Below are 12,268 nucleotides of genomic sequence, written 5' to 3'. Positions count from 1 at the left end.
CAGTTGGTTCTCCGATAACGAATTAAATATTTCTTCCTGGAAAAAATTTAGGGTGGGCCCCCTTTGCTTTTGCATTGAACCCTCACGAACGAGGGACCCGTATTTACAAAAGGTGCTTCGCTACTCTCCAGGTAATCTCACCCTCGAAGACGACTCATGGAAGAAGCACATCACGAAGCCGGGTGAGCGCACACTGTTTTTTTTTACCTGCAATATAGATAGCGCAAAACGGAATCTAGTGTAGAACTGGCACAATGTGACGCATCTTATAATAGTTTAATGACTGTTTTTTGTGGTTAGCAGAGTTTTCTTTATGCATCTGTGGCAGATCTTCGCATTGACCTGGTTCACTCATACAGGCGCACATTACTTGAACAAGAAATCAAAATGCATACACGGATAATTAACAGAATTTCACTAATCAAATTATTGTCTAAAAACGTGAGGTTTCGTTCATCAATTTAAACAGTGAAGCCATAGAGTTTTCAAAGTAGATTCAGTAAAAATGAATTTCGAAATTATCACAGGTTTTGAGATAAGTGCCGTCAAACTATGATAGCACTACTAACTGTTATGGTCGATCTTTCGTTCTTTCTTTTTTTACGAAACGACTTTTTATACGTTTACGGTCTATAGTATCTGGAAAACCTCCACACACGGCTGCTTCTGCTCTCCTCTTCACTTATATGTAGGGTAACGCACCTCGTCCAAAGCATCACGTTCTGATCCCGCTGTAGCTCTTCTTTTTTCCTCCCTCGGCTGCTTCTGTTGCCGACGAGCAACTAACAAGCAAGCTACAGCAAGCTAACAAGCTAACAAGCAAATCACACATGACCTCTACACAGCTATAAATCAGTTGTACAGAAAAGCATTCACCTTGAGCGAAATATTGGCCCCTTGGCATCGCATATCGCAGTTACAAAAACCACAAAAGCGCTGCCGTGATTTTGGGGAAGTACCGGGTTGAGTGATAGTCTGTGATAGAGAGCAGATGATTGTTGCTACGTTGGAGATATGCACAGCCAACGTTTTTCTCCTAAAATTTCCCTCCCGTTTACCTTTAACCCAGTGTAGGGTAGTCAACAGGGCTCAATCTTGGTTAACCTACCTTCCTTTCATTTATCATTTTCATATATTTTTATATGTATCTCCATAAGGTTTGTTGCACTTAAACGAAATTAAGACCTCGTAAATATAAGTGGATTTTCAGTTTATTCTGATAATACTGTTTAGTGGACATGTTGAAAATCACAAAACTTTAAAAACAATAGTATCAGGTTTACAGCACTATTATTCTGCAAGGAAAATTCTGTTTTATTTTGTAAACTTCATGAAATATTGCGTACAAACGGACAAATTCTTGTATTATTCAGCGGTTTAAAATACACCACTAATTTTAGAGTAAAGCTTTTTAGAAACATGCGCAATCATTGTAACAAGTTCAGGTAAGCTGTAAATTCATGTCACAAATATGTGCACTTGAGATGCTCTGACATATTAAGTTAACAAGAATGCGATGTCTGGTTTCTTGGTGCACAGTTACGGATCCTATACTTCCTGTATGCGTTTTCTTTAGGTTACAGGTTTTTGGCCATACTTTAAAAGCATTGAGATCTTCAATCGGAATTCGGCTTCTGGTTCCTAAGCTGGGTTTAAACTTTCTCTCCCGAATGTAAAACCCTAAAACACACCGGTGTAGCGGTTGCCTCGTGAAAAGCGTTTCTGCGTTTTACATGTATCTGAATAAGAGACTCACACTTGGCTCCCAGCTAAACTTTTCTCTTATGTCCACACATTTACATTGTTGCAGTTGCCTTGGCGGACTACATCCGCTCCAACCCTGTCCTGTCCAGGAGCCTCGGTACGTATATTTAATACTCTGAATAAGAGGCAGATGATCGAATCAGGAACACTGATCCCTCCAGGTAGCATGTGTGGGTTTACTAACCAGTTGCCTTCACCCAAAAAGGTCACGTACCCGTGACACGTGCGGCAGAAACGATGTTCCCCATCCGCCGCCACAGTTTGTGAGTGGTGACGCTGGCTAACGCTCCCAGGGTTTGTTCTGGTAGTAATACATGAATACCCCAGAAAAGCAGATGGGAAGACGGCACCACGGCAGCTCAACTCTCTCTCTCTATCTCTGTACGTATATATATATATATATATATATATATATATATATATATATATATAGGAAAGTTGGAGGCAGTCGTCTTTCTACACAGTTTCACTTGGAAGAATTCTTCTAGCGCATCTGTGCTCCGAGGTATCCGACTCCAAATTTTAATTGTGGTTCGCATGATTGCGCATGCAAGAAAGTTAGCATCGGCACAAGGCTCCTCCCTGATGTGGCGTGGATGTTGCGTGCGTGCGGCGTTTAGTCTGACAACGGAGCGGAGGCATTGGCAGAGATGATAGCTGCCCCCCTTTCCTTCTCGGCTGGCGAAATCAAAAATCGAAGGACCCGGAAACGCTGTCGTAACACGCGACCCCGCAGCCTGTAATGCTGGGGGCAGCTAACATGCCGAGATAATGGCGCGAGCGGAGAAGCCGGAGGACAGTACGCGTGCGCAATGATGACTAGACGACGGGCATGGTCCTTGCCTGAGTTGCGCAAATAAAGTGACTGATGATTTACAAGTACTGCCAGATTCATTGAACTTAAGAGCAACAAATGCACGGTGCCCCGCACTGTCATATTTTGATGTCGCCAGACGAGAGGGAAAGGGGAACAGTCATCATCGTTGCCTATGTCTCGGCCCTGTAGTCAGACTAAGCGCCACACGTAACAGCCGCGTCACATCAAGCAGGAGCTTTGCGCCGATCCTCACTCTCCTGCCAGCGTAATCATGCGAACGATAACTGAAATTTGGAGTCGGATATCTCGGAGCAAAAGCACGCTAGAAGAATTATTCCAAGTGAAACTGTGTAGAAACACGACTAGCTCTAAAAAAAAATTTCAGTTAAGTAGTTTCACGTGCCAAAACCACTTTCTGATCATGAGGCACGCCGTAGTGGGGCTCCGGAAATTTCGACCACCTGGCGTTCTTTAACGCCCACGTAAATCTAAGTACACCGGTGTTTTCGCATTTGGCCCCCATCGAAATGCGGTCACCATGGCCGGGATTTGATCCCGCGACCTCGTGCTTAGCAGCCCAACACCATAGCCACTAAGCAACCAAGGTGGGTTTGTCTAAATTAACTATAAGGCTTAATTTTGAATACCCGGTATATAAAGCTTTTTGGTTCAGTACACGGTCTCCCCCATGATAGCAAGGCATTTATGTTCCGGCTCTTGCTTATTTGCTCGTTCATTACGTTGCTAACACAAGTTGTGCACAAATTCCGATTACAGGATTTGCACTGCGCCTTATCGCACTGCAACGATGTTACCCTACTCAAGCCTAGGTGTGACAAATGCCAAGTAACAATTATATAATTGGCAAAGCTATACCTCAGCCTATCATTGTCCTCACAATATTGGTGCAGCTTTCAAGATCTTACAAAAAAGTTATGAAGACGCTTTGTAAGCTAGCTTAGCCATTTTGATTTGGTGCTCGGGTCTGCGAAAAATGAGTAAACAATTGTGGTCTATAATTAAGCGACTGCTCTGCTAACTTTCACCATTTCCGCCAAAGCAAAATTTAGTTGGGTTACTGATATATAATATTGCACTTGAACTTTATTATGTCGATTCTGTGGTACCGTTCAAGCTCCCTGTAACAGCAGAGAGAGCAGCACTAAAGTGAATGCATACACTCTGTGGCAGAGAAAGCAGATACTTCGAGAAACTAACGGCTTTTAATGACTATCTTTTTAGTGGAGGGTCCGGGAGCGCATTAGAATGAGGCTTTCGCATAGAACGAAAACACGCAAAACGCGTTAGGGCCTTAGTTTAGATCACCAACTTGGATATTGGCGGCATCGTAGTGAGAAATTCGCAATATTCAGTGAACTATGCTGGTGAAAAGTGCTCGTAACAGGATGCATGTTCGCGTAATTAGTTTTTGATTATTTGTGCTTATTATTATGCCGCAATTCTTTTTTAAACTTTCGTGAGAATGTGCGTTCTTGAGAGCACGCACTCCGATGTAGGATCGACGCTGCCAGATATCTGCGCAGCAATTCGAGTTTTTGCCGGACGCTCAGGCATGCACGTACACTTGACTCTCGCAGTGCGACTAAACCCGGTGTGCAACGAGCCCAAGCAACCCGGTCCCTGCGCCGGCTATTTCCCTCGTTTTTACTTCGACAACGAGACCAAGACTTGCCAGCCGTTTGTCTACGGAGGATGCCAGGCCAACGGTAACAACTTCTACACCCTCGAGGAATGCAACAGCACCTGCTGGGGTGAGTGATCACTCGAAAGTGTTTTTTCACTGCGACAACAGAATCCGGCAAATGTGACCCTTTCAAAAGCCACAGAACCGTCTCTGAAGCGTCACGGCTGGAACTACTTGACGTTTCTCTAGGCGATATGTGTAGGGTGAGAAAACGCGGGCGTGCGACAGCCACAATATAGCTGATTTGACTAGGCTGCCTTGCACCTTTTGTATGAAACACGTGCTCTCGACAAAGAAAGCTGGAACAAGACGTACGTGAGGGCAATAAGCGCAACACCTGAAATACAGAATTTATTCCGGACTTTAACACAAACCAGCTCAACAATATTACGAGCGGGACCCGACACCTTAATTTCAGTGCTTGATAATTTAAAAAAAACTATTCAGTACATCTCAGGAATTATTTCAAAGTTGGTTCGCTCGCAGCGATGTGTTAGTGCTTCTAGCGAGCTGGTGCTTCTTGTTATTCATCACGATGACGATGCTTTGCATTTAAGCCATTTGATGCACTGCTATGCGTGATCTTAAACAGCACAAAGGTGCGACACGATAAGAAGGGCAGGCCAACACATTCACTTGGAACCAGCTCATTTTGTTGCCAAAAAGACGATCGAATATAACGTAGTGCACATATGCGCGGCCTAGCGCCAAAAAAAGAAGAAAAAGGTTGAGCGGGTATTCCACGATAAGCAGTGCTTCACGTTCACTGTAGTAGTGGCGCTCTCAAGTGTTCGATCACTGCAGTGTGCTGCAGAAAAAAACCTGGTACGAGGGCAGGCGGAATTATTTAAATCTACTCATACATACACAATGTGACAGGTATGTTTAAGCACGTCAAAGTATCAGCATTCAAGGATAAACTATAATATCCATTAAATTAAACGAAAAGTACTACTTGCCAAGAGCTGGCGTTTTTATTTGTATGCTGCCTTCTGTTTGCATTTCTTTTATTTCTCACTACAGTTTGTATACATCGTGGGTATATGAGGTTGTGTTTCGAACAATGAACTCAAACGATGCTGCGTTTGCGCATTTTCAAGTCGCTCCTGGAAAGCTCCATCTTAGTCTGTGCAAAGAAACAGGTAGCCAGTAATCGTGGGCCGCAATCACGAAACCATAATTCACTCTACAGCTGTTCGTAGGAGCCTACATCAGCCAATTAGGATGAGCTTGTTTCTTGCGAAAGGTGGCGTGATAACGGGAAACCGCAGTTACGAACTAAAAGATTCGTGCATTCGGCCGCATGATTATTTTACTCAAAGCAACATGCAGGTACGAAGCCTGAGGCCGTATTGCAGCTCAGTTGAATCTCCATCGTTCATGGGAACAAAGAATGCACATTACGCTGGCACTTTGTATGATCAAAAATGACGCACAGCCTATCGAGCGCATTGAACAGCATGCCCCAATTTACAGGGTCCATTTCTTTTCATACGCACTGAAATTAATACAAACCTACCTCTATTAATGGATCACGTACGATCTACGTCGCGCTGAAAGTGCTGGCTCATCACGTCGACTGTGATCGTGAACCGGTCCACTCTGCAAAACTCAATGTGCTAACCTAAGCCGAGCCACGAATTGTGCCCCCTGCGCATCCTTCAGCATTTAATCTTATAACGTTCGAAGCTTTTTTTTTATTTGCTAGAGTAGTACTGACTGCCCCAGAAGATTGCAGTACCGTATACGTAATACTCAGAATTCAACTCGTGAACGCATCTTCTGAAGCCATCGCCGCGAGCGATTTTACCGCGGCCTTTAGTGAAATGATTCCACAGCTTGACGTGGTGGATCGTTGAACCAATGTGCATTCGTAGCAAAATGTGAAATGATTTTACCCTCATTATAGCTTCATATTCAACTTTCTGTGTCTCGATACACAGAGTTGTTGAAACAAAGCTCTCAATTTTCGTAAAACGGTTAGCCAACTGGTTTCCTATTGTGTAGCAAAGACGCCGTCAGCTGCCTCTCCTCCAGCTGTATGAAGTTATTCGCCCCTGCTGTGCCATCAAAAAGGCAATCGTACTACTCTACGCCGCTAATTGAAGTTGGACATTAAGCTACGCACAACTCTTCAGTCCACAATCTCTGCGGGAGGATCTCTGAAAGGCAACGGGAAGTGCATCGCAATTTAACCTAGAAGTCTGTGAGTGCACTTCACCCAAGAGCGACGTCACTTAATACTGTTTCCTTTCTGTATCTATGCAGCATCCCTGAACCACCACCCCCTGGTGATCACCAGTGCCGTTGAAGTTCCATTCTGGCCTCGTAAGTATTCATTTGTTGTTAGGACAAAACTACTACGTTTTATTCCTGCATTTGAACTGTTTTTCCCAAGGCAAATTATGAAACCGTGACGGCGGCTAGCGTCTAGCTGGATTAAAATTCAATATCGAGTGTTCGCGTGCTAAAACCAAACCATGATTTTGAGGCACGCAGTAGTGCAGTACTAGGGATTAGGCTGCCCCAGCTGGAGTTCTTAATTTTGTACGTAATGCTAAGCACACGGCTGTTGTCGCATTTCGCCGGCATTAAAATACAACCGCCGCGGTCGGCATCGGACCCACGACCTCGAGCTTAGAAGGACAGCGTCATAGACTAAGCTGCAGCCGCGGGTCCTCTGTCGCAGCCGTTCTCCAATTTCATTGGCGCCAGTTTTCAATGTCGCACAGTTTGTGTGAATTTGTACGGGACGTTCTTCTGCGCATTCAGGCTGGAGGAAAATAGTCTTACTAGGTTCATTCTCAAGGACTTTCTTGCCCAACTAATGCAGCGTACAGTGCCGAAGCAAGAATCACATAGAGGTATTGCAACGAAGCAAAATTAACATGAACTGTAGGGGTTTTCATCCGAAAGCTGTGGCGTAAGCTTTGAGGAGCGCCATAGTGGAGAGGACCGAAATATTTTGGACAACCCGGCATTCTTTAACGTGCATCCAAAGCAAGGAAAATGGTTGTTTTTCGCGCTCTGCCTCCTCCTAATGCGGTCGCTACATGGCGGCATCAATACCCGTAACGTTGAAATGAAACGTTCAGATAGAAACTGAGCCGCCGTGGCAATTTTTTTGCCGTGGTACTCGTATTTATTAGACACTCAAGCAATGTTTGACACACTGCTTTGCTAGATATACCTTTATTTGCCATCAGCTGTTGTCATGATAAGATTTCCGTTGCTTCTGGTTGGTTACCAATTGCACATCTGAGGGGTCTGCTCCTCTAGCTCAACACTTTCGAAGGGCCGTAATAAAGCGTCAATAAATGCGGCCTCCCAACGGTAGCCTGTTTCGAGGTAGCTGCCACAGATCACATTGTATACATCTCCTTCGGATGCCACCAAGAAAGCTATATTATCGTTGAAACCACATTTTAACCGGAAAGACCCAACACGATGGGCAACATTAGAACACGGAGCTCACTAATGACACCTAAAACTCTACGCGGAAAAACTAATTAGGTATGACGCACAAATAAAATGTTTGTGCTTTATGTTTCTATGCACATACGCATTCACTTCCTTGAATAAGCATTCCAGTGATCAGTCAGCTATGGGTGACCTCATAACATTTCTTCTTGTGTCCTGTTCTTAGTGTTAGACTGTTCACTGGAACAAAAGGGTCCAACCTAACTATCGCTGCGGGCAGAAGTAGCAATGGACGCTGTCGCGGTTTCCGAATAAGAGAGTTCCAGTGTCGCGAATCACGCTGAGCTTATGAGCGTAGTGCGTAACCCAACATCTGCGCCACCAGTATTCCTGTGAAGGCAATTTATTTTTTCGCCACTGACTTGAAGTCAATTTAGTGTACCTGTACGAGAAACACCGAGGCAATACTGGTACGCTCAGATTTCCGATGTAATGCAGAGAACAGCATTTTTTGTATATTTTGCTATTTTTACCGCATTAGAATATTTCATCCTTAGATTTCCTGCTTATCTGTTACACCAACTTAGGAAAACTATCTATTAAACTTCACTCTCTTCACAGTGAAGTGGTGGCTTCATTATTATTTTTTTTTGTTTTCAAAAAACAATTGGTTAGATGTTCCAATTCTAACATCTTCCGAATGTTCGCGATTAATTCGCGAATTTCGCTATTCGAACACTTCGTATTCTAACATTTCCAGATGTCATATTTGTTCATAACATTTTGCATTGACGTGAAACGTACTAGGTGGAGCCATATCCGCTGGCGGAGGATACCAGCTTGTTCCAGTAACGTTGGTGGCCACAGCGACCACCCGTGCAACTTATGCGACAGGAGCGGCAAAATAATGAGCCATATTTGTCTTATTACCAGCAGCGTGATACGCAGAATGCATATGCGAATGAAGCAAAGTGGCGCCCTGAAGACAAACCAGGGCACATAATTATTATGGAACAGGTGGTGTCTGAAATATGGTGGCTATGACCCATTCCGGGTTCGCGCAGTTGCTGATGGCACCTGCAGCAGACAACAGTATGACCTTCGAGATCAGTTTCTCTTCCAAGAGAGCCGTGCTTGGGTTGCCACCTCGTATTTATAATGGTAAACGATGTAACGTTCATTTATCGTAAACGCACTGCTAGAGATTCTACCGTTAGTACTTAAGGCGTGGAACTGTTAAGTTTCCGGTAAAATAGCAGCAGGTCGTACATGCGAATGCGACACATCATGGTGCATGCGATCACGGTTTTCCGTCCACTTACGCTCATCTTCCGCCAGATCGCGCTCGTGTATTGTCTGCTGCCATAATTGCTATCCGCGTAATGCCGATATGAGACGCACACGAACACATACCCTTGCATCTGGTTAAAATATTATCCGGTATGTAATAGCGCAATGAAGTCCATAGATGCGTAAATCTCTACTTGCGTGCGTTTGTGTGGGCGTGAATGCATGCGTGCGTCTCAAGCGTGTACATGTGCGTACGTTCTAATTACTTAGTCCAACGTTTAAAACGTTTACCTGTCATGTCTTCCCACAATTCCTTCTTATGCAGCAAAATGTCGAAGGTTTTCTATTGAAAACTGCCGACAGAGTATACAAATATAGGAAATATTCTTGAATTTCCTAATCTTTCACAATGCGAAGGCAATAATATAAAATCTACCAAGTTCATACACGAAATCTCACCGAGGCAGATACTCGAGCAAGGCGGAATTTAGCCACAGTAAGGCAACATGTTATTAACACTATCCCAACGTTCTCCCCACAGTGTCGCCTCCGGAAGAATGCACCTATCCGGCCGACGCAGGACCATGCGACGCTTACATGCCACGATTCTTCTACAACACTCTCACCAAGTCGTGCGAGCAGTTCATCTACGGAGGATGCGGAGGCAACGCTAACAACTTCCGCACCTACGACGCGTGCCAGAACAAATGCACCAAGTTCTTGGGCATCATCCCTCGCGCCTAAGAGGAAGGGATACCTCTCCGACCGTCGCATCCACCGGCACACAGAATCATCCAGAAATACAGAGACGATTGGAAGCGCTCAACATGAAAGAGAAATAATAAAAAAACGCCCACCCTAGTGTTGGCGTCAGCCATTCGAAGCCGAGACGGAAGCACGAAAATTATTCTCGCTGGTGCGACATTAATATCTGCGAATGTCGTTTTGCTTACAAAGCCAACATTTTGTGTTTCAGAACACTGAAATTAAAACATTCTGGCCCAACATAAGTATTCTTTGTATAACTGTCAGCTGGAGGACTTGACAATTTGAAACGGATCCGACTCAGTTTATTGCTTAATAAAGCCGTCTTTCTGTAAGCCTACTTTGTTGCTTCGCTGTTAGGTGTGTATATTCAAGTAAACTTTCAATGCTCTTCTGCTTGCGGAACCGAAGTTCAGAACCTATTTAAAGTATGGATTGTAAAACATTGACTTCAACTTACCTTGGTTGCAATGGCGATAACTACAAATTAAAAAAAATGAAATTATTGGGTTTTGCGTGCGAAAATCACTCTCTGATTATGAGGCACGCCGTTGTGGAGGGCTGCGGAAATTTCGACCACCTGGGGTTCTTTAACTTGCACCTAAATCTAAGTACACGGGCGTTTTCGCATTTCGCCCCCACAGATATGCGGCCGCTGTGCCTGGGATTCGATCCCGCGACCTCTTCCTCAGCAGCCTAACACCATAGCCATTGAGCAACCACGGCCGGTGGCGATAACTACGTCGGGCTTAAATACCGTCAACGAAACTCTGTTTTCTTTCTATTTCAGTTTACATTTAACGGCGCCCGAATATCTCGCGATTGCGAAGAAAAACTGGAAATTACAATACTGAATTCTGTGACGACGCGCAACTGTGACCCCTTACAACAAAAAGCTCTCAAAAGAAAAAAATAATATCCAGTGATTGACACTAGGAGAAGTAAGGTTTATTTCATTAATTCCTGTTCAATCAACGCATAACCAAAGCCCACGCATTTGCCGACTTGCCAATAGCAAGGGTAGCTTAGCACAACTCCACACTTAACTTCCGTATCGTAGTGATTCCCAAAGGAGGCGAACTCAAGACTCTGGAAGCTTAGATTACGAGATTGGAGACTTTTCCAAAAGAAATACACGAGAGATTTAACGGACGTTTAACTGAAAAAACTTGCGTAACTGCTTTTACTATGCGAGATAAATTGTTGGAATTTCTCGGCGTTGCTAAGTAGGCCTTCCTGTATGCCTTGACACACTACTCCACGCATTACTTCATCGAATGGACGTGTTTGTGCCATCGAAAAAAAACTCGCGTATCCCACGCACATGTGTATCAATGATACGTGCATCACGCGCACGCTTTGATGTTTCTATGAAGGAGACATCGGATTCGACAGTATGGTATTACGAAGCTACTGGTAGGTGACGGCAAGTCACATCACTTTCTCTACGACGCCTGTATCTTCGCCGAGTGCTTCCAAACGAAGGTTCGAAGAAGCCCTCATAGCTGGGCCGTTAAGAAGCAGCGTGGCACTGGACATATCGTGAATAATGTAATGACATTGATGCTGGATATATGACTTAAGCTTCAGGACTTAGCGGAACCTTAAATATGTCCTTTGGAGATGTAGAAACAATTCGTTGAATTCAACGTGCTGGGTTTCTATACGACTTGTTCTGAAGGCATCTTTAGCAAAGCGAATACATCAGTGGTGGACGCTGTCTATCATCTTCAAAGCACAAGGCGTAGCAGTATAATAGGCTATGGCTCCGTTGGTAAGGTGTTACCGTATGAGACTTTCGTTCAAAAGGCACCTTCTGTCATTTCCCGAAGATGTGTGGGACAAGAGCTTCAGTAAGTTCGTTTTCTTCAGGGACTCCGATTTCAAATAATTTAACTGTGGGACAGCAGTAAACGTAGAGTATGAAATGACGCCTAAATATATACGTTGTTAGCTCACACATTGCCGCTCTCCATTAAATTCAATAACAAGGCCTTTAAGCTTAAATCTCTTATTCGAAGAAAGCACACACATACTTTTCGAGGGCTTGATTTGAATCTAGTCTCGTTCGCACGCTTACAAACCTTTTTTAGGCCAAGCTGTACTTGTCACTCACAGGTATTAAGATTACATTTTTTGCAACCCATTTGGATATAATTCACATACACAGAATAAACATTGGAGCACGCTTAACCTTCGCCTTCAATAGTGGAACGCGATAGCGTTATCGCACCCCGTTCGCACCACCCACTAATTCGCTCGGCATGCTCTTGACGAGATGAAGGGAAGAAGTGGGCGAGTGGCACGCCACCTGCTGGGGCATCGCCGTACATTGCGAGGAAGGGGTGTTCTGTCTTTGCCGCAAGATTGCTCTGCGTGTGCGCCAAGCGCAGAAGAAATGTAGGGGAAACGTACTTCGCTACTTGTTTAACTGCGACTTCTGCAATTTACATGCTCATAATTACCGATATACACCGCAGTATACCTTTTTACGCCACGTTTCTAAG

General features: G+C 44.3%; 1 protein-coding gene across 1 annotated transcript in view; it reads left to right on the top strand.

Annotated features, from left to right (window-relative positions):
* The window catches only part of LOC135896910 (papilin-like), a 62,917-nt gene extending 52,816 nt beyond the window's left edge, over positions 1 to 10,101 (top strand). Inside the window, exons 18-22 of the mRNA XM_065425412.1 lie at positions 132 to 182; positions 1,811 to 1,861; positions 4,180 to 4,353; positions 6,555 to 6,614; positions 9,538 to 10,101. Of these exons, the coding sequence (XP_065281484.1) occupies positions 132 to 182; positions 1,811 to 1,861; positions 4,180 to 4,353; positions 6,555 to 6,614; positions 9,538 to 9,740 (539 nt within the window). The 3' untranslated portion in view covers positions 9,741 to 10,101. The remainder of the gene's footprint in view (positions 1 to 131; positions 183 to 1,810; positions 1,862 to 4,179; positions 4,354 to 6,554; positions 6,615 to 9,537) is intronic.
* Positions 10,102 to 12,268: the final 2,167 nt, after the last annotated feature.

This window comes from Dermacentor albipictus, chromosome 7 (genome assembly GCF_038994185.2).
Source record: "Dermacentor albipictus isolate Rhodes 1998 colony chromosome 7, USDA_Dalb.pri_finalv2, whole genome shotgun sequence".
Classification (NCBI taxonomy): Eukaryota; Metazoa; Arthropoda; class Arachnida; order Ixodida; family Ixodidae; genus Dermacentor; species Dermacentor albipictus.
This window is presented reverse-complemented; position numbering and strand designations above follow the sequence as displayed.